The sequence below is a fragment of the Diaporthe citri genome (genome assembly GCF_014595645.1).
Source record: "Diaporthe citri strain NFHF-8-4 chromosome Unknown scaffold_1, whole genome shotgun sequence".
Classification (NCBI taxonomy): Eukaryota; Fungi; Ascomycota; class Sordariomycetes; order Diaporthales; family Diaporthaceae; genus Diaporthe; species Diaporthe citri.
Window position 1 is genome coordinate 9,990,394 of NW_025064846.1, and position 22,198 is coordinate 10,012,591.

A 22,198-nucleotide genomic window follows, 5' to 3' on the forward strand; every position below is an offset into this window, starting at 1 on the left:
ACCGCTTTGGTGTTCGGAAAAAGCTTCCAAGGAACCAAGGATAGCGGAGGGGATTGCTTGGGCGGCAGAGATGACGCGGGGATAATTGCTTTGTTCTCCTGGAAGGGCATTTTGGACCCGCGACGAAGTCACCATGACCAGTGAGACCACTGCTCCTCACATATGGGGAAATGCGATTATCCACAGTCTTACCCCAGACTTTCCCCAGACTGTCAACCCGCAACAAAACCCGGTATCCACAGCCAGCATCCCTGGCGATGTCTGCCTTTAGGCCTAGGTGGGCTTCGGCGAGAGGGCACAGTTCTGGGCTGAATCGTAAAGAATACCCGCCTCGGATAGGCATTGGCCTGTAGAAAAACGCGCATTAATGTTCACTGAATGTTCTATAAGAGGAGCTCGTGGGGCCCTCAACGCTCAGTGATGTCTGTCGATATTTTTGTGCTCATCACGAAAGCTTACTTGCGCTGGTCTTGCCCGCTGTAAAGATATTGTACCCATATCCCGCCACTTCAATATCCTTTCACACCGTCCAGCTATTGTGGCCATGGAGTCCCGTGAAGTGGATGCGAAGCACCCGGAAGATGTCAAGGATCTTGAGGAGTACGAAGGCGAGGTGTCACACATCGACAAAGTCGACAAGATTGATAGAATAGCCAACTACGACGACTCCATCGAGAGCACCAAGGTATCCACAGCCGTCTGGCTCATAACCTTCACCGTAGCGACGGGCGGGTTCCTCTTTAGTCAGTCGTCTTTTGTCGAGGTGTTTCGGGCAGTTCACTAAATTCAGGACATACCAGGCTATGACACGGGTGTCATCTCGGCCGTATTGGTCACACTCAAAAGCGACCTGGGCCACGAACTCTCCTCGAGCGAGCAAGAAATGATCAACTCCCTTACATCAGGCGGTGCCTTGGTCGGCGCCCTGATCGCAGGTCTTCCGGCAGACAAATACGGACGCAAGTTCGGTATATATGCCGGCTGTGCCCTGTTCCTGATCGGCTCAGTGATCCAGGCCGCCGCCTTCTCTGTCGCGCAGACGGCGGTCGGACGGTTCGTTGTCGGTCTCGGAGTCGGCTCTGCGGCAATGATCATTGTGAGTTCTGCCCGTGTCGTGCGTCTGACACTCCCGCACGGAGCTAACGTGTTCTTGTTCCAGCCTCTATACATTGGCGAGCTCGCACCAGCGCCGCACCGCGGGCGGATGATAGCTCTCGACAACCTCAGCGTGACCCTCGGCCAGCTCATCTCGTACGCCCTGGGCGCGGCCTTCACCGAAGTCCCCCACGGCTGGCGATACATGGTAGCTGCGGGTGGAATACCTCCCATAATCCTGGCCTTCCTCCTCCCCAAATGTCCCGAGTCGCCCCGGCAGTTGCTCGCACATGACAAGGTGGCAGAGGCTACGGAGTGTATCGCACGCATCTACCCCGAGGCGACAGAAGAGCAGGTGAGATCCAAGGTGGAGTACATGGCCTGGACGATCCAGGTCGAGGCACAAGCCGTCGGGGACAAGTCGCTCTGGTGGCAGTTCAAACAGCTGCACTACGTGCCATCAAACCTCAGGGCGTTGATTACTGCCTGTGCGGTCATGGCAAGTGAGTATCACCATACTCCCTCCGTGACTCGAGCGTGCCAGTCTAACACTCTCTTTAGTCTCTCAACTCGGCGGTCTCAACACTTTGATGTACTACTCCGCAACACTCTTTTCCCTCGTTGGTTTCAAGAAGGCCACCGCAGTGTCTATCGTCGTCGGTGGCACAAACTTCACATTCACGCTGGTCAATATGCTGTTCATCGACCGACTGGGGAGGCGCAAGATCCTTCTCATCACGGTAATGGGCATGGCATTGAGCATGGTCGTTGCCGCCATTGCATTCCACTGGATTCCTATCTCTCGCGATCTGGTCCTCGAGTCAGACACAGTGAACTGGGCCGGCATCCTGATTCTCGTCACTATAATTTTCTACGTCGCCTTCTTCGCCAGCGGCGTTGCTACCATCGGCTGGGTGGGCACGGAGCTCCTGCCGATCGAGGTTCGTGCCCTGGGGACGATGATGAATACTGTCACCTGCTGGGGCTGCAAGATCATCATTGCGTCGACGTTCCTGTCCATGATGAAGGCCTGGACTCCCAGCGGTGCCTTCGGATTCTACGCCGCGATCTGTTTCTTCGGCTGGGTCTTTGTCGTTTTCCTGTACCCGGAGGTTAAGGGTCTCCCGTTGGAGGATGTTAGGCAGATATTTGAACATGACTTTGGTGTCAAGGTGGCAGCAAGGTTGCAGAAGGAGCAGAAGGCTAAGCGTCAGGCTGGTATAGCATAGATGTTCTACAATACGATGCCCTATTATGTTCCTCGGGCTCCATGATTTCGATTTAGCTGATACTTCGATTCGTAGGACCCAAAAATCTGCCCTTCTCATACAGTTACGTCAATTGTGAATAGCTGAGGTGTCTGGGTTGAACGGAGGCGGTATTGCAACAGTTGGCACTTGGTTAAGCGGACTTTCTATTAATTCAATCGAATTTAAAGCAAAGCCAATGCGATTATAGCAATGGTTAATCTATATACCGGAAAGACTCTGGCCCAATCGAGGTGTGAGGAGCTATCAACGGAGCTCTTTGCAGCCTGGGTCGTACGCGCAGGAGCACCTTCTGCAGCAGAAGTCGAAGTGGGCGTGGTAGAGCCACCGTAATGATTCTCCGAAACTACTGCTACATCGACCGAAGTGTCTCGATAGACAGCGACATCTTTAACCGTGAAATGTGAATTCACAAAATCTCCGGGGTTCTTTGCCACGTAGGATGTGCACGAATCGTACCCAGTCGACGCCGCACACTGCCCCCAATGGTTCTTGGTGTAGGGCTGGCTGGGTTCCATCCTGGCCAGCCACGCCGCAGAAGCCGATGTTCAGCACAATTCTCTGGTCCAATACAATCTCTCGCCCCTGCGAAGTTTGGTCTATAGGATACCAGCAGTAACAGGAGTCTAGCCTACCTTACTTATTTATCATACATCCACCCATCTATTCCAGCCTCACACAGCAATCCTAGTCTGCACTACTAAAACAAAAATAGTATATGACTACTAGCCCAGGTATACTTAAAGTAGGAAACGGACGAGGTAACGAGACGGAGCAGAGGAACGGGTTATAATATAAATATATAAAAACGTATGGGCGGTTATAAAGGCCATCCTTAGTGTAGTCTTCACGCATGTGCAAAGCTTTAGTTAGTGCCAGGCATGGAAATGGCAGCTCCACTTATCGTGCAGCAAGGCTAGTCATTGAGCCCCCGACTTTATTGTTGGACATGATCCCCTGCTTGAGAGCGGGGACCTTCACAGTTGGCGTCATGAAAATTGACCCCAGCATCGACAAAAAAGCTTGTCTCTCCAAGCTTCGACCTTCCCGAAGCGATCTAAAGCTTCCCTTTTTGACCGCTGCGACTGTGATTCATTGGCTTCCTCGTATCGTCAAATGTTGTGTCTTTCCAAAAGTGCCGGGATGCGCAACCTCACCGCGACTCATTATCGCGGAGAGGTCCATTGATGTTCTCGTCTTATCGGTAATCTTCTGCCGGCAAAGCTGTAGACGTAAGACGTTGACAAATGAGGGTGCTAGCGTTGGGGCTCCAAGTCTTTATGTACCTAGGTATTCTACATGGTAGTACAAATTATCTCCGCGTCCAACATCGAGCTTCATTTATTAGATCCCTCTGTGGTTTGTGAACTATCTGTCATATACCCCTGTCTCATTGCAAAGGGGCCTTACAACGGTCATGGCGTCAATCTTCAACGTGAAGTTGGTGTCGCTCACCACCTTGTTATCAGTATCTGGCAGATCGATTGCGCAATTCGTCGCGCCACCAGCCGATCTCGTTTCGAAGACTGGTTATGCAGACATACCGGTCCGCTACAAGGAAGTCCCAGTCGGGACATGTGAGTTGGACCCCAATGTGAAGAGCTATTCCGGGTATGCGGACGTTGGCGCAGACGAACACATATTCTGGTGGTTCTTTGAAGCCCGCAATCAGGACCCATCCGAGGCCGACCTGACCGTTTGGATCAATGGCGGCCCGGGCTCGTCTTCCATGATCGGGCTGTTCCAGGAAAATGGCCCCTGCAGAGTTGACGCTGACGGGAGTGTGGTTGACAACCCCTATTCCTGGTCGAATGTATCGAACATGCTTTTCATTGATCAGCCCGTCGGCACCGGGTTCTCCTACGGCAAAGCGGTCCCAGCTTGCCAGAGCGCCTCCGGCAACCTCATTCAGCTGCCAGATGCCACATGCCCTGAATACGCCGAAGGCACTGGTACTTGCGGTACATGGTCAGCAGCGAACGAGACCCTGACTGCGAACAGCACGGCAAATGCTGCTCCAAATTTCTGGAAGACCCTTCAAGGCTTCATGGGCGCATTCCCGCAGTACTCACGCGGCGACTTCAACTTCGCAACTGAGAGTTACGGCGGCCACTACGGTCCGGTTTTCAACACATATATCGAGCAACAGAATGAGCTCATCAGGAAAAATAGCTCATCCGGGCATGAGATCAGCCTCAAGGCTGTTCTCATTGGCAATGGGTGGTTTGACCCTCTTATTCAATATGCCGCATACTACAACTTTACGGTCTCTCCGGGCAACACATACGATTACTTCCCATTCAACAACTCGATCAGTGATATGATGTATAATGCCATGTATGGCAAAGGCAACTGCTTCGACCAGACCGTCGAGTGCAACACCAATGGAGTTGATGAGATTTGCACGGCGGCAGACAATTTCTGCTACCAAGAGGTCGAATCTGTCCTGGACATCTACGCTAACCGCGACGAGTACGATATCCGCGAGCTTCAGCCCGACCCCTTCCCGCCCACCTTCTACGTGGACTACCTCAACAGCGGCGCATTTCAATCGGCAGTCGGTGCATACGTCAATTTCTCAGAGAGCAGTAGCGTCGTTGGGAGTGCCTTTGGCTCCACGGGTGACGACGACCGTGTTGATGGCACAGTGGAGGCTATGTCTGCGTTGATCGCACAAAATTTGACGGTAGTGATGTTCTTTGGAGATGCCGATTACAACTGTAACTGGCTTGGCGGAGAAGTGGTTGCGGAAGAAATCAACGCTCCCGATTGGAACAGCGCAGGATTTGTCAACATCAGCACCGTGGACAAGATTGTTCATGGACAAGTGAAGCAGTCTGGTGCTTTCAGCTTTGTCAGGATCTATGAGTCAGGCCATGAGGTGCCATTCTACCAGCCGGAGGTGGCTCTGGCGATGTTTGAGCGTGCTATCAGCGCCAAAGATATCGCAACTGGCCTGGCTGATGTGGTGCCTGGGGCGGTTTATACCACCAATGGTACACACAAAAGCACATATCGGGAGGGGAATTCCACGGTGCAATATGTCGTCATTCCAAACTCAGCGACATACAACACTTCTCTGAATGCGCCGAATCCCACCCATAAGAAGGAGCTGAGAAGAAGGAAATATTCGCCCTAAAGACAAGCTTTGGCAAGGAATATGTCAGAAGAAGCAAGCAGTGACAACACTTATTAATGAATGTTTCATTGAGTTAATGAACATTGACACGCATGGATATAAAGTATGTGGCCTCGGAAAATATATCCAAGGCACATTTTCTTTGATCTTCGCAGCCGCCGAGCCCTTCTCGGTTGCCGAGGTCACCACGGCGCTGCATATGATGATTTGCAAGGCGGAGATCATGGCGGTGTTTATCTGAGCGCAGTTGATGGTACGGACAACTGGATCAAAGACAACTCGGGTTTCTTGGCTACGGTTTCGCGGGAAGTAGAAGAGGACGGTAAAGTGCATTTCGATCCACCAGACGGCCAGGGAGTTTTTTTTCCAGCAAGCCCGACGCACGGAACCTAGAGGCGGCTGGAGTACATGGCGGAGGTAGCAACACTTCACCATCGCCGTTCAAGTGGCTCACGACTGGGAAGGACGTTCATGCCACCATCTTGAATGCATGTGGAAGGGGCCTCTAGTACAAGACTTCGCAATGGAAAAAAATGGAAAGGATGAGCGCCGCAATGGCGATTTGGACGACTCAGGGGCCCTGCTCATTAAGGACTTCACATTGGACACTGATCTGCAACAGGGCTTATTGGGCTACGCACGGAGGTCATATGCCTTTCAATTCAACAAGGTTGGTGATTAAAGGCGATGCTGTCGGACAGAGTCTTGAATGGGTGATAGCAGCTTGGTCACAAGAAAAGTCGTATCTGCATATGGGTTTGCTGCGCCTAAATAGACTTGCTTTTTTGAACCTGTCCTGTGGTGAACACTATCTTCCCCTGCTTCCTGCGTACAATGGACCATTTTTCAGCATAATCGATTCTATTAGAGCAGCCAAAACCCCAAGCCCGAGGGCTAGACCATCAATGGTCGGGGTACAAACAAGCCTTATTATCAATCAGAAGTCGGACTGAGATACCAATATCATGTTGCTCAATTATATATGATGTACCCTATGGAAAAATCATAGCCTTGGGCAAGTTGACCGTCTTTGCTCACTGTCCTCTGTCATCATTTATATTCGATTTGCTTCGATCCTACCAGGTTAAATGAATAAAGGCGTTTCTCTTTCGATTCAAGCTGTCGATTCATTCTTCATTCGGACAGTGGATACATTTTGCAACAGTTCCCACTACTACGTCTACTTTGTTACGCTGCGGGCATCCTCAACCTCCATAGCGCCAGCCTTCTCATCTTCAAGCTGATCCTCTGTGTCTTTTGGAGGGTGATTCGGAGATCTCACACCAGGTGCACCAAAGAGCGCATCCATCTCTTCGATGGGGACACCCTTTGTTTCACGAATGCACCACCAAGCCCAGACTCCCATGCAGACCATGAGGGCGCCGAAGAAGAAGTAAGCTGTTGCAACCAATCAGCAAGATGTTCCACAAGTCCACTGCCCAAACCAAGGGGCACTTACTGCCATACCCGATATCTGAGATCATGTAAGGCGTAGAACGAGAAACAACATAAGACCAGAGACGCTCGTCGGCGATAGTGAGCGCCATACAAAGCGAGCGGATGTAGAGAGGGTAGATCTCAGAAGCGTAGAGCCATGTGATACCCTGCCAAGTGGCACAGTAAATGACACCGTAGAGGTAGACACAGACAATGGCTAGATATCCCCAGCCCGACATCTGAGTTTACCCCCGCCTCTGCTGCTGCCTCAGGGTCGTTCTTCATGACGTAGCCGCCAAGGTAGAGCTGCATAGTGTTAGCATAGTGGAAGAAGGATAACTGGATAGAGAGTAGTACCATTGGTACGCAGCCCAGAGCAGAGCCCCAGAGCAGGCCCTTGCGTCTACCGAGATGGTCCGCAACATAAAAGGAAAAAATGATCATGCCGAGGGTCTTGGCGACACCATAGAACCCAGTCGCAAAAAGCTTGAGATCGGTGCTAGCAATTCCAAGAGTAGCAAATATCCTGGGAGAGTAATAAGTGATAATGTTGACGCCGGTCATATTCTGACACCTATTCAGCAGTTAGTAAAATGGGCCTGGTAGAGGCTTGAGGCTGGAGGCACCATACATCATCAAGCACAAGCCAATGCCAATGCGGTTGCGAATACCCTTCTTGAACAACTCCTTGAACTGGAGCCAAGTTCCGGGGTTCAGTCCGGCAATATGCGCCTCAAACTCGACCTCGGCACGGATTTCACTCATCTCATTCATGACATAAGGGTGGCTGGAGGGGAGCTGGCGAAGATCGCAAATAATTTTCTCGGTTTTCTCCCAGCAGTCCTTCTTAGCCAGCCACCGTGGTGATTCTGGGCAGAAAGGTACGACTGCAAGTACGAAGACGGCGGGAAATAGTTGAAGGCCAAGAGGAACCTGCCATTGAGCCGGGGCTGAGAAAGGTCAGTCACGTCCGTCAGCATCTTGGGATTCTCTGACATGACCAACTTACTGCTGGAGCTTATAGTTTTGTTGACAGCATAGTTGACCCAGAAGCCACACATCTGTGCGCCCTGTGAGCCTATTTCGTAGAACCCAACTAACCGCCCACGAATGGAGGGCGGGGCGACCTCGGCAATATAGCTGACGCGACAAGAATCAGGCACGATTGTTTCCATCAACGAGGAAGACAAGAGAAACAGTATGACTTACACGGGAATGACAGGTGCGGTTCCACCGATGCCGATACCCGCAATTGCTCTCCCAGCCATGATCAAGCCGACAAGTCCATGCGAAGCAGTCTGCATGGAGGCGCCGCACATGAAGACGATTGTAGCATAGAATATACATCTCTTTCGGCCAAAACGCTCCGAGAAGAAATGAGATCCCAGTGCGCCGAAAAACATTCCTGCTTGGAAACAGGATACGATGTTGGAAGTAAGGTCATCGAGTTCTTTCTGGCTCTTGTTCAGGAGGCCAAAGTCGCGTTCGAAGGAGGGAAGGATCAATGTTCCACCCATGACAGAGACATCGTAGCCTTAGCCACAGTCAGCCTACACTCTGCAAATTGAATAGAAGATTTAGACCAGAATAATCGACTCACCAAGAGCAAGAGCACCGAAACAGACCCCGATACAGTAGATGTTCACCTTCCAGTTTCTGACCTCTGGCGGTTCCGGAACCCGCACCGCTTCCTCGGAAATTGAGGGTGATTTCGAGTGCCCCATGATGACTCCAGAGAAGGCTTGAGAGAGATCAAAGACAAGGCACTGCAATGAGTATTATATTTGAATTCTGCGCCGCAAGAAAGACCTATGAAGATACAGCCTCACTCTGATCTGTAGTACATTCTCGCCGCAAGGTACAAAGCGAACACTCAACGCAGGCGAAACGCCAGCGACGGAGGCCTTGATGCCTGCCTTATACAGACACGAGTAGATCGCCATCCTTCGCGCCATCTCCTCTCTCAACCACTGCCGGCCACGAATCTGGGACGTTGATCGAGTAACGGCCAAGGCTCTACCAAGCTCGACACCAAGAGGCTAACTAGGTGTTATGCGTATCACAACACTCTTCCCCGCGGGGTCGAACCGAGAAGCTTCCAAAGGAGAAGGAGGGTGGTAGCAATGCGGGTGGGCCAACGCCAGACGCGTGACCGGGGAGACAGAGTCAGGGAGGCGGAACGCTTGGTGCGGTCCGGAAACACAAACAGTGGTAAGCATGAGGAGCGCCGAGCTGGCGAACTTGGCGAGCCTGTCCCTCCTCCCCCAAACCTCGAACGCCCAGACGGGTGGACCTCTCGGGTTGGTTAGATTATCCGTCGTGGGCGCTATCCCCGCACGGCATGTAAATTATCTGATTTGACTACAGTCGTTCGCAGAATCTCCGTCTATTGAGTTTGCTGGGAGATCGCCTGGGCGAATATGAGACGGAGCGGTGGAGGCACACCTGATGTCGAGCGAGTGCTTCTAGTTCTGTGTCTAACGACATCGTGATGCTCTCATTGTGGCTGTGTAATGTGATTAATGTAACTGCATGTCGGTAATTCTAATAAGAAAGACCGAGAAGGGGGAGCAATGTTGTTTTGCTGTGCTCATGTTCACGATGGTTCACTGTACTTGAGGGATTTATGAGCAACCCGTATCCATGTCTCGCAACTCCTCAAAAGATGCCTTGGCTTTTCGGAGGAGGAAATGACGATCCCATCGTGTGACAATTAGAACACTATTACTTGGTGTCTTTATGGGAAACGAATGCTGCGAGGTCCTGACGAGAAAGAAAACAGCGCAAAAGAAGTCCGGTTAGCAGCAAAAAAGGACTGCCCTCAAAAGCCAATCATCTTGGCACATATCCGTCCTCTCATTACACAGTATCATCGGATGCACGGCCCGGGGGCTTTTTGCATTCAGCATGTGCAAGTTGCTGACAGTGCATTCACGACTTCCCCGTCTTTGCCGTCATAATGCTTCTAGAGAGAAGCAGACAGACTCGAGTCCCCAATTTCTCCATGGGGTCACGAGGCTCATTGGCTTGAAGATCATTACGAGGTCTCCGTACATCAATTGCCTGTCTTGCAGGTCACAGACAGGCAACGCATCGCATAGAGGCGGATTTGACCCATGGTGGGAGCGTTGGCCATGTTGATGAAGGCCCTCCCGAGAATCGTAGGAAGACTGTGAGCAGCGGCCCCGAGCGAGGAAGGATCCCGACATCCGTTCGTATTCTCATCAGTCATCCCGTCCCCGAGCTATAGGCTTTAACCAGCAATGTAGATGGATGTTCAAGGTGTTGATACGTGAAAGCGCGCCGACCCAAATAAGGTCATATTTCTCTCACTGGATTCCGTCGGTTGGATCCTGTAGAGTCAATCAAGCCACCAGTGCTACCCTTACCCAGGCTGCCTTGTCTCATCTGTCCACCTCGGTCTGTTAGACATCACGACCATTCCCCCTTGGGAGGCCGATTATATGCTGTGCCTCACTACCTTGTAAAACCCGTATTCAATGCTGCAGTCATCTTCCATCTCACGTACATTAAGACTTCCTCTGCAATCCTTCTCTGGCTTGGCACAGGTGACACTGAGCCGAATAGCTGGAGCCGGATAAATCAATAAGGCTCTTTACCGGTCAGAAACATGAAGCCCATTGGGACTTTTGTTGAGACCCGCATAAAGGACAACAGTATATATAGGCAAAGTAGATCTGTTCGCAGCCTGCAACCAGTTTCCCACAGCATGCCCACCAGGTTGATCTATTCTCCTCAATCAAGCTTGACATACCTTTGACTTTTCACCAGCCGCATCTGTTCATTCAGGCATCATCATCATGCAGTCCTCCAAGTCACTTGCCGTCCTGCTCCTGAGGTATGACCAGACACTGGGCGCTCGTTAACCCTTTTCGCGGAAACAGGTCGCTGACGTTTCTCACGGCAGCTCCATTGTCGCAGCTTTGCCCCAGGAACAAGGCAACCCACCACAAGTCACCCTGACCACCATAACAATCGGTCTGCCTTCGTCCTGTACCTTGAGGCCTACGCAGACCATCACCGCCACGACCGGCTGCCCGACACCTTGCAGCACTTACGCTGATAATTGCTGGTGGGACTGTCAGTTTCCCCTTATCCGTACACTTCTTTTTGTGGAGGCCCTCGGGAGAATTCTCGACTAATTTGATATAGATGGTGTTGAGCTGGAGTGCGGTTGCCCGAGAATGACAGTTGAGCCGGTCACTGAGACGGTCTGTCCCACGGTGACAAGCTGTGTGCAATGCACGGTAAGTGGATATCTCTGCGCCACTATTGATGGACTTTGCGCAATCTAGGGTTGGCCCGCTGACTGCTCTTCTCAGACGGGGTGGGGCGTAACTACCATAACGCCCACTACCTGCCCGACTCCGACTCCCACGCCTCTCTGATTTTAGAGCAATTTACAGCACTGTTACTCAAATCGGTTTCAAGGCTTCACTTGAACTGGAACAAAGTGAGAGAAGAGAAAGAAAAGAAAGAGAGGGGCAAAAAGAGAAAAGAACAAAAGGAGCCGGAACGTCTCTGGCTTTTACAGTGACTGCTCAACTTTGTCAGGCACAACGGCACAAAAGTATCGAGCATTTTTTGGTCCGCAAGGATGAAGGAGTTGAATGGACCAAGAACTGCAGTGAAGGAGCAGCCAACGTCTACATGTGGGCCGTTCGTTGGCGGGCAAGCCTGGGCCACGGTCCGAGACCAGATCGACGAATTCCACCCCACCCCCCCTTTAAAATGAGAACGATCCTAAGCAGCCAAAGAGGCCAGCAGCTCTTAGTAGACCCTGTTTAAAGATCGATATCTCAAAATAGTTTTTCTCCTCCTAAACAGACAGTCTTAAATTCCTTATTTCCAAGCTAGCAATTGAATTAAGAAAGAGACGATTGTGGCGAAAGACGAGTGTAAGCGAGAGACCGGCAGGCCGGGCCCGAGCACCACTTAAGGCCCAAACCGGTACTCTTTGTGTTCCTCAAAAGTTCAAAGATGGGTATCTAGAGTGGCAGCAGTAGCATTGCAGCAGGGCGGCATAACGTAAAGTAGCAGAGTAGGTGGTTATAAGATGCCATATTAACAATCATCTACCACCAACCAATATAATATAAGGTAACATCAGCTGTTAAAACCTCACATAATGTCATTCGCTATCAAGGTTCAGCCCTTTGCTCCGTTCTTTGCTTACTGTGATGGAATTGGTACGTAGAGTAGAACTCCGGCTTCTTAACCACAGTTTCTGTATTATTATAGTAGGCAATTGAGGTTTGCAAAATCCCCGCAGGCTCCATTCTCATCATCAACGCCCATTTTATACACAACGACCCCTCCACATACGAAGATCCCCGCGCCTTCAAGCCTGAAAGGTGGGAGGGAAAGCTGCAAGATGTCAAGGAAGACTCGGTCGGTGCACGCTCGGAGCTCTTCACTTTTGGAGCCGGGCGCCGGATCTGCCCGGGTCAGCATCTCGCGGAGCGGAACTTGTTCCTGACGGTGTCTAAGATCATCTGGGCATGCGATATTTCCAAGAAAACTGAGAACGGAAACGAGACTCCGATAGATACGGAGGAATACTCGCCTGGCGGTGTCATTTCGATAGCGCCATATCCTGTGGATATCAAGCCCAGGAGCAGGGCTCGTTTGGACGTGGCAAAACGCGAGTGGCAGACTGGGCGCGAGGAGCTCTTAGACGAGAACGAGCAGTGGAGGAAGGTGCCTCCCGGTGTGGAAGAGTTGATGAGAAGGGTGAAATAGACTCGAAGAATTATAGGGAAGGTGGAAAAGAGAGCAATATCACAGCTGATTCGGGTACTGTATAACATTGTAATAGATATATTATTCATCGAACACTGTTGCGAGTAGAAGGCAAACAGCAAAAAGGTTCCCCTGACCAATCAAATATTATATTCTTTCAATTCAGTCCTTTGTAAGGACATGTATCCTGCAGGTGCAATCTTGGGCAGCTATTATAGTCCATCATATTGTCCATATAGTGGAAGTATAGGTTATTGTACTGATCCCCCAGGCTTTTCACCTCATTATACTCGCAGTCTACGTGCATGCATATTTGTCTATCAATAGCGGGGAACTGGCCTTTCTCGTCCAGAGTAGCATAGAATCCACTGCTCACATAAACTTCCTTAGCACGAACTGCAACGGGGACATTTAACTGGCACTAGCAACCAAACCTAGACTGGGATTGAAAGAGCGAAAAAGTGAATGTGATCATTAGACCCATTCAAAGCAGACAGACTTGATGGCCGAGTCAAGCAGTTGATGTGATTAGGTCCTAATATCCGCCCTATCCTCAGTCTTGCGGTCTTGTGGCTTCGCAAGTCAAACGTGTAATCAGAACACATATAATCTTGCACAAATTCTCAGAAGATTCTCCCTTGTGGAAATCGGAAACCCCAAATGCTCCTGTCATGGTTCTATCTTCTTCCTTGTAATTTTTCTCTCGAGCGTTGAATATTACGCATCGTGGTACACTCCAAATCTGCGTCAAATTTACTCTGGATTGTAGTATCCCTTCCTATTCCAGAGGCATTATGTCGGAGGGGCAGGCAAAGAATGAGCAAGGGTGTTGTCTTTGATTCCGTTCACGGGAGTAGTTTCGTCGTCGGATGGCGGTTCGTTTTGATCCTCTTCGAAGACCCTTCCGATCTCTCCTTTGGCCCTCCCTCGCTTTTCCAACCATGCTATCAAGAGGATGATCGGAATGTCAGGGTCCCGGTTATAAGACTGGAAATGTATCCTTTGTTGTAATCCGGGGCATCGGTGACCGGGTAGAAAACGATCGGCCACCCTAAACGTTTGTCAGTAACATGTTCCCATCTGATGTGTATCAAGATAATAGGAAATTGTGGTCGATTGATTGTTAGAATTACTAACAGCTCACAAAGGCAAAATCAAATGAGTTCATGAACCCTGTTGTTATGGCTCTCAGCTGCACGTCTTGCGCAGTCAGGTCTGCCATCCAAGTATACCACAGCGCCTGTGGCGCGAATGTCGAGCCAAGCAGGTAGAAGGCGAAGAAGTATCCAGCATCGTTAGCAGGGTGTGCAACAAGTATCGCACTTCCGATGACGAAAGTAACGCCGATGGCCAGGGAACACTCCCAACGTGATCGAATGCGATCAGATATGACGGTATAGATGAGCGTCGCAACGATGGCCACTGCGTATTTGCCAGTGGGATAGTTGTTCTGCTGGATGACGCTGTAACCCCTAGAAGCCATCCAGAGTTGCATAACGTTGTTGGTCAGTGACTGAACACACAGGGAGTAGACTGCTAGCTGTGAGCGACAAGTCGCTGTTCGATTTGGGGGGTCTTTGGGCCACTCACGCATGAACACGGTGGGAAGCAACCAGAATTGCCAGCTCAAAAGCACGCGCCTGAACACAGTGAGATCCCATGTGGTCTTTCGAGACTCGCCGAGACGCCGAACCGCGCACTCCTTCTCCTCTTCAGTCAGGAAGCGTGCGGACTTGTGGTGTGGCAGATCAGGAATTGCGAACCAACCTAGACCGATGGTCAATGTGACTGAAGCTTTGATTCGTGATCAAATTGGAGCTGGAGGTTTAAAACTCACCAAACAACGCAAACGGGATAGTCATGACCGATACCACAATAAACATCCAACGCCATGGAGGCAATGACCCTTTGCCACCAAGCGATCCAAGCAAGGCGGCCTGGATCCAGCCTCCAGCCATGTTACCCAGGTTGCCGAAACCACAGAAGACAGCGGCTCGGGTCCCAAGCTCGGACTGTTTATACCAAGAGCCATATATGAAGTGCGCCCCAACGCTGCAGGGATGTTAGCTCCCATCAATTTCATCCCGGGGCCAAAAACACAAACAGGGCAACGTACTAGGCGATGGCGGAAAACGCTCCCTCGAAACCATTGAGCACAAAGACCTGCCATACGTGGTCCACCCGGAATGTTATGAGGGTCAAAACGCTCCACACCGTATTTGCCAGGACGAAGACATGTCTCGGTCGTATAATGGTTAAAGCCGCAGTCGAAGGCATCTGCATGACTGCGTAGCAGACCAAGTAAATGGTGGACATGTAGTTGAAGTCCTTGCCCTGAAAGCCGACATCTTCCTTCATGCCACTGATATAGGCAGTACTGTAGCTGGCGCGGTTGATGCCGAACAGGAACCAGATGAGCGAGAAATAAATGAGCACGGTACTGTCCAGCTTGATGAGCAGGGATCGCTCGACCCCGGGAGGGCCCCAGATGGCCGTCTTGAGCCCGGACAGTGCCATGGTGCAACGTGAGGACTGGCGTTTACTGAGGCATCTATCGAAATTCCACGGCGACGTCGAGCAGACAAAGGACGCAAGGCGCAGAGGCAGAGGCGTCACGAAATGCCGAGGCGTAATGACAGAAGAGTCAACTTTGGTGGCCGACCCGGTTGGGTCCCAGGTGTCCCGCTTATCGCGCCATCGCCGGGTTGCAATCGCGCACTGCAGCTCCATGCCACATTCTGCTGCTTAGACCCCGAGATTACCAGCTCGCGGGGCGGAAATGAGCCTAGCTTCGTCTAGGGTCGGATTCAGTCATCCAAACAGAGCTGGCCATGCAAGACAAGCACGGAATACCCTTCCGGACTCCTTGCGAGATTGCCAGCCTAGCTTGCAAAGGAAACATCTTCCAAGGTCTTGCAAGAGCTGGAACGAAATGTGCAAGGTAAAATTGAAACAACGTTGTTCTCCCGAAGTCAATCGCATATTGATCCTACACTCTGAACCCTATTATCTGAAGGGAAATAATACCTTTGTCTAGACACCTTTTGCGAGTCTTATCAAACCAACAAGTCTTCGTTCTTCAACAGCAAGTGCTTCAGGCAGGCCACCCACAAAGCGGTATAGAAGTGTAGCCGTACTGCTGAGATATGTCCAATCCACTTGGCTCCAAGCACCAGTGCCGTCTTGATTGAATTGTGTTGACGGGTTGGTACTATTCACCCGGGGCGCATACCAAGCTTGAGCTACATCTCGTTGTCTGGCCATGTGAAGTGTATTGGAGGGATGCCTGAGATAATTGTATATAAGCTACTATCTATTCAGCTGCCTCCTCCTCTTCTCTATCTCGCACCAACAGACCTGCCATTCCAGTCAAGATTCAGTCTCGGGGTGTTGTAGATCCACATCTGGACTTTTCAGTCTCTTTAAGCCTTTCTCGTATGATGGCTCGATCGATAGGTGAGTGAAGTGCCTCGAAGTCTAAAGCTGACATCCAGGACAAGCAGGCTGGCCTATTTGTCCTTTGGAAATCTCATACCACCAGGTTACAGGCTCCAAGAGTGGCGAGGGAGTTTCAAGCGCGTTATCCGGCAGCTAGGCCACTAAAGGAATAAGGCACCCAGAACCAGTTGCATTAACGGCTACAAAGTACCTGGTTATTTTCACACTGCTGCTCCTGGGTGTGTATGAGGCGTTGTGGTGTAGGTAAGGATGGGTGTGTTGGTGTGGTCTGCTGCGTAGATGATGATCCCGTGAGTGCAGGGGCAAGGCGTCGCCGCCCCCGTCACATTTGTCTGCGCAGGCAGTTGGTAGGTCAAAGTCCGCATGATTTCCTCCGAACTCATGCCTGCTTTATGCTCGACTACATGCTCATTGAGCTCTGGACAGGTTGTTGGAATATTCTAGATATCTAGGCTATTATTAATACGGGATATCCTTTTCCCCATACGTTTGCCACTGTATGAAGGATAATAACTATAAATAGGGGCCTTCCCTCTTATAAAATAAACGTTAGCTAGCTTAATAGATTAAGCATTTAACGTTATTATTTTAAAGGTTATAAGCTCTGGAGCTAACTTAAAATGGCAATGCTAACCCGATATGGAAAACGCATATTATGTAACACCCTTAATTGCTATTACTTTTTAAACCTTTTAAATAAGATAAGCTTTATACTTAAAAATATACCTTTTAATTAATTACCTAATTAGGCTAATTAATAAGCCCTTAATTAATTAAATTACTTTATTTAATATTATAAATTAACCCTTATCTTTTAACTTAAAGCTTATATATAAAAACCATACCTTTTTTATTTAAATACTTAACTATTTTTTTATTAATACTTAACCTATTTATATAATTTATATATTATTTAAAAGCCCTTATTAAAAATAATAAGAGCATTTCTTTAAATTTTAAAAACTATATTAAATTAATATTAAAAACGTAAATTTTAATAAATTTATAATAATTCTTAAACTCTCTTAAAAATACTTAACTATATCTTAGCTATTTTTAATTTATAATACCTTAAAAATATATTATTTAAAAGCTTTTCTTTTTCTCTTTATAATTATATTACTTTAATATTTATATCTTTATTTCTTAACTTATTAAACTTATTTAAAATTTATTATATTTTTCTTTTTATTATTTTAATTATCTTAATAAATATAATATTTTACTTTTTAATAAAATGGAAAATTATATATATTAAAGCGTTAAAATTTAAGCTTAGCTTAAAAAAAAATATTATTAAGAATAATTTTAAGAATCTTTTTTAAGGCTTATTTTTAACTTAAAATAAAAAAGCCCTTATTAATATTAAACTTATATATAGGTAGGAACTTATTATATTTATAAAAAACATAAATAATGCTTAAAAAGCATAAAATATACTTAAATCTTATTATAAACTTTTTAAATTTATAAGCTAATATTTACTTTATAAAGAGTTTTTTAATATTAATTTTAATAATTTTAAAACTATAAAAGAATATATTAATAAGCTAAAGCTTTTTTTAAAGAATTTAAAGGTTAATAATATAATTCTTTTTAAATAAATTATAATTAGCTAAATTCTTTATAACTTAAATAATAAATATATTAGCTTTATTTAAAATATAACTTAAAGTTTTAGAAAAGATTTAAATATTTATATAGTTAAATTTCTTTTCTTTAGTTTATTAAATAAAAGTAAAGGCAAATCTTTTAAATTATTTATAAAAGCTTTATATATAAAGGGTAAGAAAGATAAGAAAAAGATTATTATATGCCTTAATTATAAAATAAAGGGCTATACTTAAGAGAATTGCTATTTCCTTTATTTAAATAAGGTACTTGCTAATTAAAAAATAAATAAATAAAGAAAAGAAAAGGAAAAAATTACTTTTTTAAGAAAGAATATAAGCTAAAAAAAATGAGAGAAAATATAAGAGCAACTCCTAGCTTTATTAGCTAACATAGAGTTTCCCATGGCTTTAAAAGGTGCTTAGGAAGAACTTATAACCTATATAGCTATAAATAATTTAATAGAAAATATTAAATATAATGAGAATTTATTAAATTTCTTATAATTTTCTTTTAATAACTTAATGGAAATTAAGGTAAATAACCCCTTATATACTTTATATATATATATAATAATTATAGCAGTTAATAATAAATTTATAGGAAATTAATAATATATAAATTCTATAAAAATAGCTATAAATATTACTATAAATATAATAAGTTTTTAAGATATTTATCTCTTTAATATTATATATATAATTAATAAAACTGTGAAATAAGGTAATGCGGATATTATATTTATAAATAAAATAAGGAACTTAATAATTAAGTTTTTAAAAATAAATATTATAAAGAAATTTTTTAATATATATTATATGCCTTCTTTAGGTTTAAATATACTTAATTATAAGTATATAAATAATAAAATTAAACTAAAATTAAAAGGAAATATTATTAAATTATACTTTTAAAAAATAAATAAGCTAATAACTTAAGGATATTAAAAAAACGGCTTATACTTTATAAGAATTAATATAATAAAATAAATAAATAAGCCTAAATATACTTCTTAAAAATATATATAACTTAATAAAATTTAAATATAAATAATAAAAATAAAGAAAAAATATATAAATAACATTATAAACTAAGCCATATAAATATTTAATAATAATAATATTCTATTCACGTAAAGCTACAATATATATATATATATATATAGAGCTTGCTAATTTGGTATGCGGTCCCTTTGCAAATTCACCTATATTGGAAAAACCATGCTTTAGAGCTGAATAAAAACCAATATGCCTCTTAATTCCTTTAATTAGGAGCTCCTCTTTTTAACCTTTTTTAAGATTTATAAAGCCCTTTTTTACTTCTTTCTTTTAATAATCTTTTTTTTTAATCTTAATCTTAATAAAGGCCGCTTTTTATAAGCAGATTTTTTATAATTACTTAATAAAAGGTTATTATTTCCTTATTAAGGGCCGCAGCTACTTTAATGCAAGGTTATAAAGCTAATTTTATTAATATAAGGCTTTTAATAAAGCTAATTAAGGCTTATAATAAGGCTTATTTATTAATTAATTTAAAGGCCCTTTATAAGGGGGCTATATTATAAGGTGCATTTTAAAGTACCGCTAGCTTAAAATTTAAAGGGCCTAAGGCTTTCTTTAAATACCTATTTTTATTAGCTTTAATAAGGTTTTTAAGGCCTTAAATATAGGCCTTTTTTTTAGCTAAGGGGGTTATAAGTAGGTAAGCCGCAATTTATCATAATGTAGTTAAGGGGAAACTTCCTAAAAAAGGTTTCGGTAGCCACGGCAGGGTTTAAACCTACGCTCTTCATGGAGAGAAGCTAAATGCATAACCAATGCGCCACGCGGCCATATAAATATTTAAGCTTTGGAAATATTTCTTTAAAAATATAAAATAAATATATTAATAAATACACCTATTTAAAAATATATAAATAACTATAAAGTATGCTTAAAAGCTAAGCATATAATTAGAATAAATAAGATTAGCTTAAATAACTAAGTATATAATATACTTAAAAGAATATATAATAATATAAGCGGTTCCTTAAAACCTATATATAATAAATATAAATATTATATATTATTCCTTAATAAAAGAACTTAATATTTAAAAGTTTCTTTGCTTAAAAATAAAGATAATGCATTAGAAGCTTTTAATAATTATAAAAATAAGGCAGAAAATAAATATAATAAAAGAATAAAAGAATTCTTTATTAATAATAAAGGCGAATATATAAATAAAAGATTTAAAATCTTATTAAATAAATACTTTATAAATTACTATACAACGCCTTTGTATATAAAAAAACCAAATGGCTTAATAAAAAGACTAAATTTAATTATAATAAATAAAGTAAAAAGCTTTTTATATATAGTAAATTTACCTATATATTAAAAACAAGCTACCTAAATAAATAAGGATAGGTTTTGCTAAACTCTCTTAAGGATAACTTAAGAAGGAGCTTTAATATAATAAAGAAGGAAGATAGGAATAAAAGGGAATTAAAAAAGGGAAAAGGTAAGTATTTTAAAAAATTCTTAAAAATAAGAAAAGCTTAATTAAAGCATTAAATATATAAGAAAAAAGAAAAGTTAATTTCTTTAAAAATATTTAAAATAAGCATAAAAGCTAGCTTTTTATAGCTAATTAAAATTTAATATAATACTATTTCTTATATATTTCCTTATATTTATTAATATACTCCTTTTTAAGCACTTTATAATAAGTATTATAAAGATTATTAAAATAAAATCTTATTACCTTTAATTAAGCCTTTAAGTTTTAAAATTTATTTTATTATAATTTTAATTATTATTGCTATTTTTAATTTCTTATTTATTTATCTTATTATAGCTTTTGCTTTTTTATAAATGCTTTAAATATTTTTAAGATTTACTTAATAATATATTTATTAATTATATTTTTTTAGCCATTAAAGTTTAATTTAATAGCTAGCATTAATATAATTATTAAAGATTTAAATATCTTTATAAAATAAAAAGTAAATTTATTTTTCTTTTTAATTATTGCATTAAGTATAATATATTAACTTTATTAACTTTTATTTTTACTTTTTATAAAGCTTTTATTTTTAAATTTTATGCTTTATATTTAATTACTTAGTTAACTTATTTATAAGCTTTTTAAATTATTCTTAAATAAACTTAATTATTGCTTTAATTACTTAAAGTTAATTAATATATTTTAAGTTTTATTTATATTTATTATTAAAATAAGTAAATAGGAAAGATTCTTATATATATTAAGATAAGCATTTCTTATTAGCTTTAAAATATTTTATAATATAATATTTAAGCTAAAAGCTTATTTAATTAAAGTTTTGCTTAATTAATTTTAAGCTATATAAAAGTTTATACTTTATTATATATTAAATATTTAAAATTAAGTTATTAAATTAATTTATATTAAAAGTATTATTTTCCTTATGCCTTTTTTATAATTAGCAATAATTTTAATATATTATAATTTAAATAACTATTATTAAATAATTTCCCTTTATAATAAAAGCTTATTTCTTGCTTTAATTACTTTTATATTATTAATCTTAATAAAGAAAATTAATATAAGTATTTAAATAGCTTTATTAATTTTATTAAGCTTTAATTAAATAATAAATATTTAAGTAATAATATTAATAATAACTTTAAGCATTATAAGATATATAATTTTAATTAAAAAAGCCTTAGCTTAATTTTATACTTTTTAATTATTCTTTTCTTAGTTTTTTCTAAAGTAATTTTTAATAACTTTTATAATATACTATTTATAAAATATTTTATTAATTTATTTTAATTTTAATATAAACTCTTTATTAAAATCTTATATTTTATTTTTTAAGATAATTATTAAATATTTATAAATAAGCGCTTTAATATTCTTATTTATCTTATTATTCTTATTTCTTAATATAAAATTATTTTTTAATAAATAGTAATTCTTTATTTTATTAAAAATTGCTATTATTTAATACTTAAATATATAAATAAGTATAATATAATAAATTTATAATTCTTTATTAATTTATATTATTAATATTTTATAAATAAAGTATAATTATAATATAAAGGTTTTTTAAGTAAAATATAATATTTTAAAAATTAAAAAGCTATTAAGTTATAAAGGCTATAATATGCTAAGTTTTTAATTTTTTATATTTATAAAGCATCCCTTTTATATTAAAAAAATTAAAAGCAAGAAAGGCTTAATATTATTTTATTAAGTTTATTAATTTAGCTAATATTTTTAGCTTAAAATAAAAGTTAATATTTAAAAAGTATTTTTATATTATTTTTATAAGCTTATTATTAAATATTATTTATTTTATATTAAAAAATAATAAATAATTAAAAGTTTAAGTTTATTAAATATTATTTAAGTAAACTTTATTTATAATAATAATTATTTTAAAAGGATTTTTAAA

General features: G+C 42.2%; 5 protein-coding genes and 1 non-coding gene across 6 annotated transcripts; 3 read left to right on the forward strand and 3 right to left on the reverse strand.

Moving 5' to 3' along the window:
• Positions 1-544: 544 nt before the first annotated feature.
• INS49_002616 (uncharacterized protein) lies at positions 545-2,324 on the forward strand (the record flags this gene model as incomplete). The annotated part of the gene is made up of 4 exons (XM_043163424.1): positions 545-743; positions 801-1,096; positions 1,160-1,598; positions 1,657-2,324. The coding sequence occupies 4 exons, from the start codon at positions 545-547 to the stop codon at positions 2,322-2,324; spliced, it is 1,602 nt and encodes a 533-aa protein (XP_043031930.1).
• Positions 2,325-3,780: 1,456 nt separating this feature from the next.
• Positions 3,781-5,743, forward strand: INS49_002617 (uncharacterized protein; the record flags this gene model as incomplete). The annotated part of the gene is made up of 2 exons (XM_043163425.1): positions 3,781-5,359; positions 5,658-5,743. 2 exons carry the CDS (start codon positions 3,781-3,783, stop codon positions 5,741-5,743), a joined length of 1,665 nt encoding a protein of 554 aa, XP_043031931.1.
• A 939-nt stretch (positions 5,744-6,682) lies between these two features.
• On the reverse strand, positions 6,683-8,663 carry INS49_002618 (uncharacterized protein; the record flags this gene model as incomplete). Its single annotated transcript, XM_043163426.1, has 7 exons — positions 6,683-6,900; positions 6,962-7,106; positions 7,189-7,513; positions 7,571-7,889; positions 7,949-8,079; positions 8,149-8,473; positions 8,540-8,663. The coding sequence occupies 7 exons, from the start codon at positions 8,661-8,663 to the stop codon at positions 6,683-6,685; spliced, it is 1,587 nt and encodes a 528-aa protein (XP_043031932.1).
• A 3,425-nt stretch (positions 8,664-12,088) lies between these two features.
• Positions 12,089-12,702, forward strand: INS49_002619 (uncharacterized protein; the record flags this gene model as incomplete). The annotated part of the gene is made up of 2 exons (XM_043163427.1): positions 12,089-12,149; positions 12,233-12,702. The coding sequence occupies 2 exons, from the start codon at positions 12,089-12,091 to the stop codon at positions 12,700-12,702; spliced, it is 531 nt and encodes a 176-aa protein (XP_043031933.1).
• Positions 12,703-13,834: 1,132 nt separating this feature from the next.
• On the reverse strand, positions 13,835-15,219 carry INS49_002620 (uncharacterized protein; the record flags this gene model as incomplete). The annotated part of the gene is made up of 4 exons (XM_043163428.1): positions 13,835-14,235; positions 14,293-14,469; positions 14,540-14,754; positions 14,837-15,219. 4 exons carry the CDS (start codon positions 15,217-15,219, stop codon positions 13,835-13,837), a joined length of 1,176 nt encoding a protein of 391 aa, XP_043031934.1.
• A 4,311-nt stretch (positions 15,220-19,530) lies between these two features.
• Positions 19,531-19,603, reverse strand: INS49_002621. The gene has a single exon. It is a non-coding gene; the product is annotated as a tRNA-Arg (tRNA).
• Positions 19,604-22,198: the final 2,595 nt, after the last annotated feature.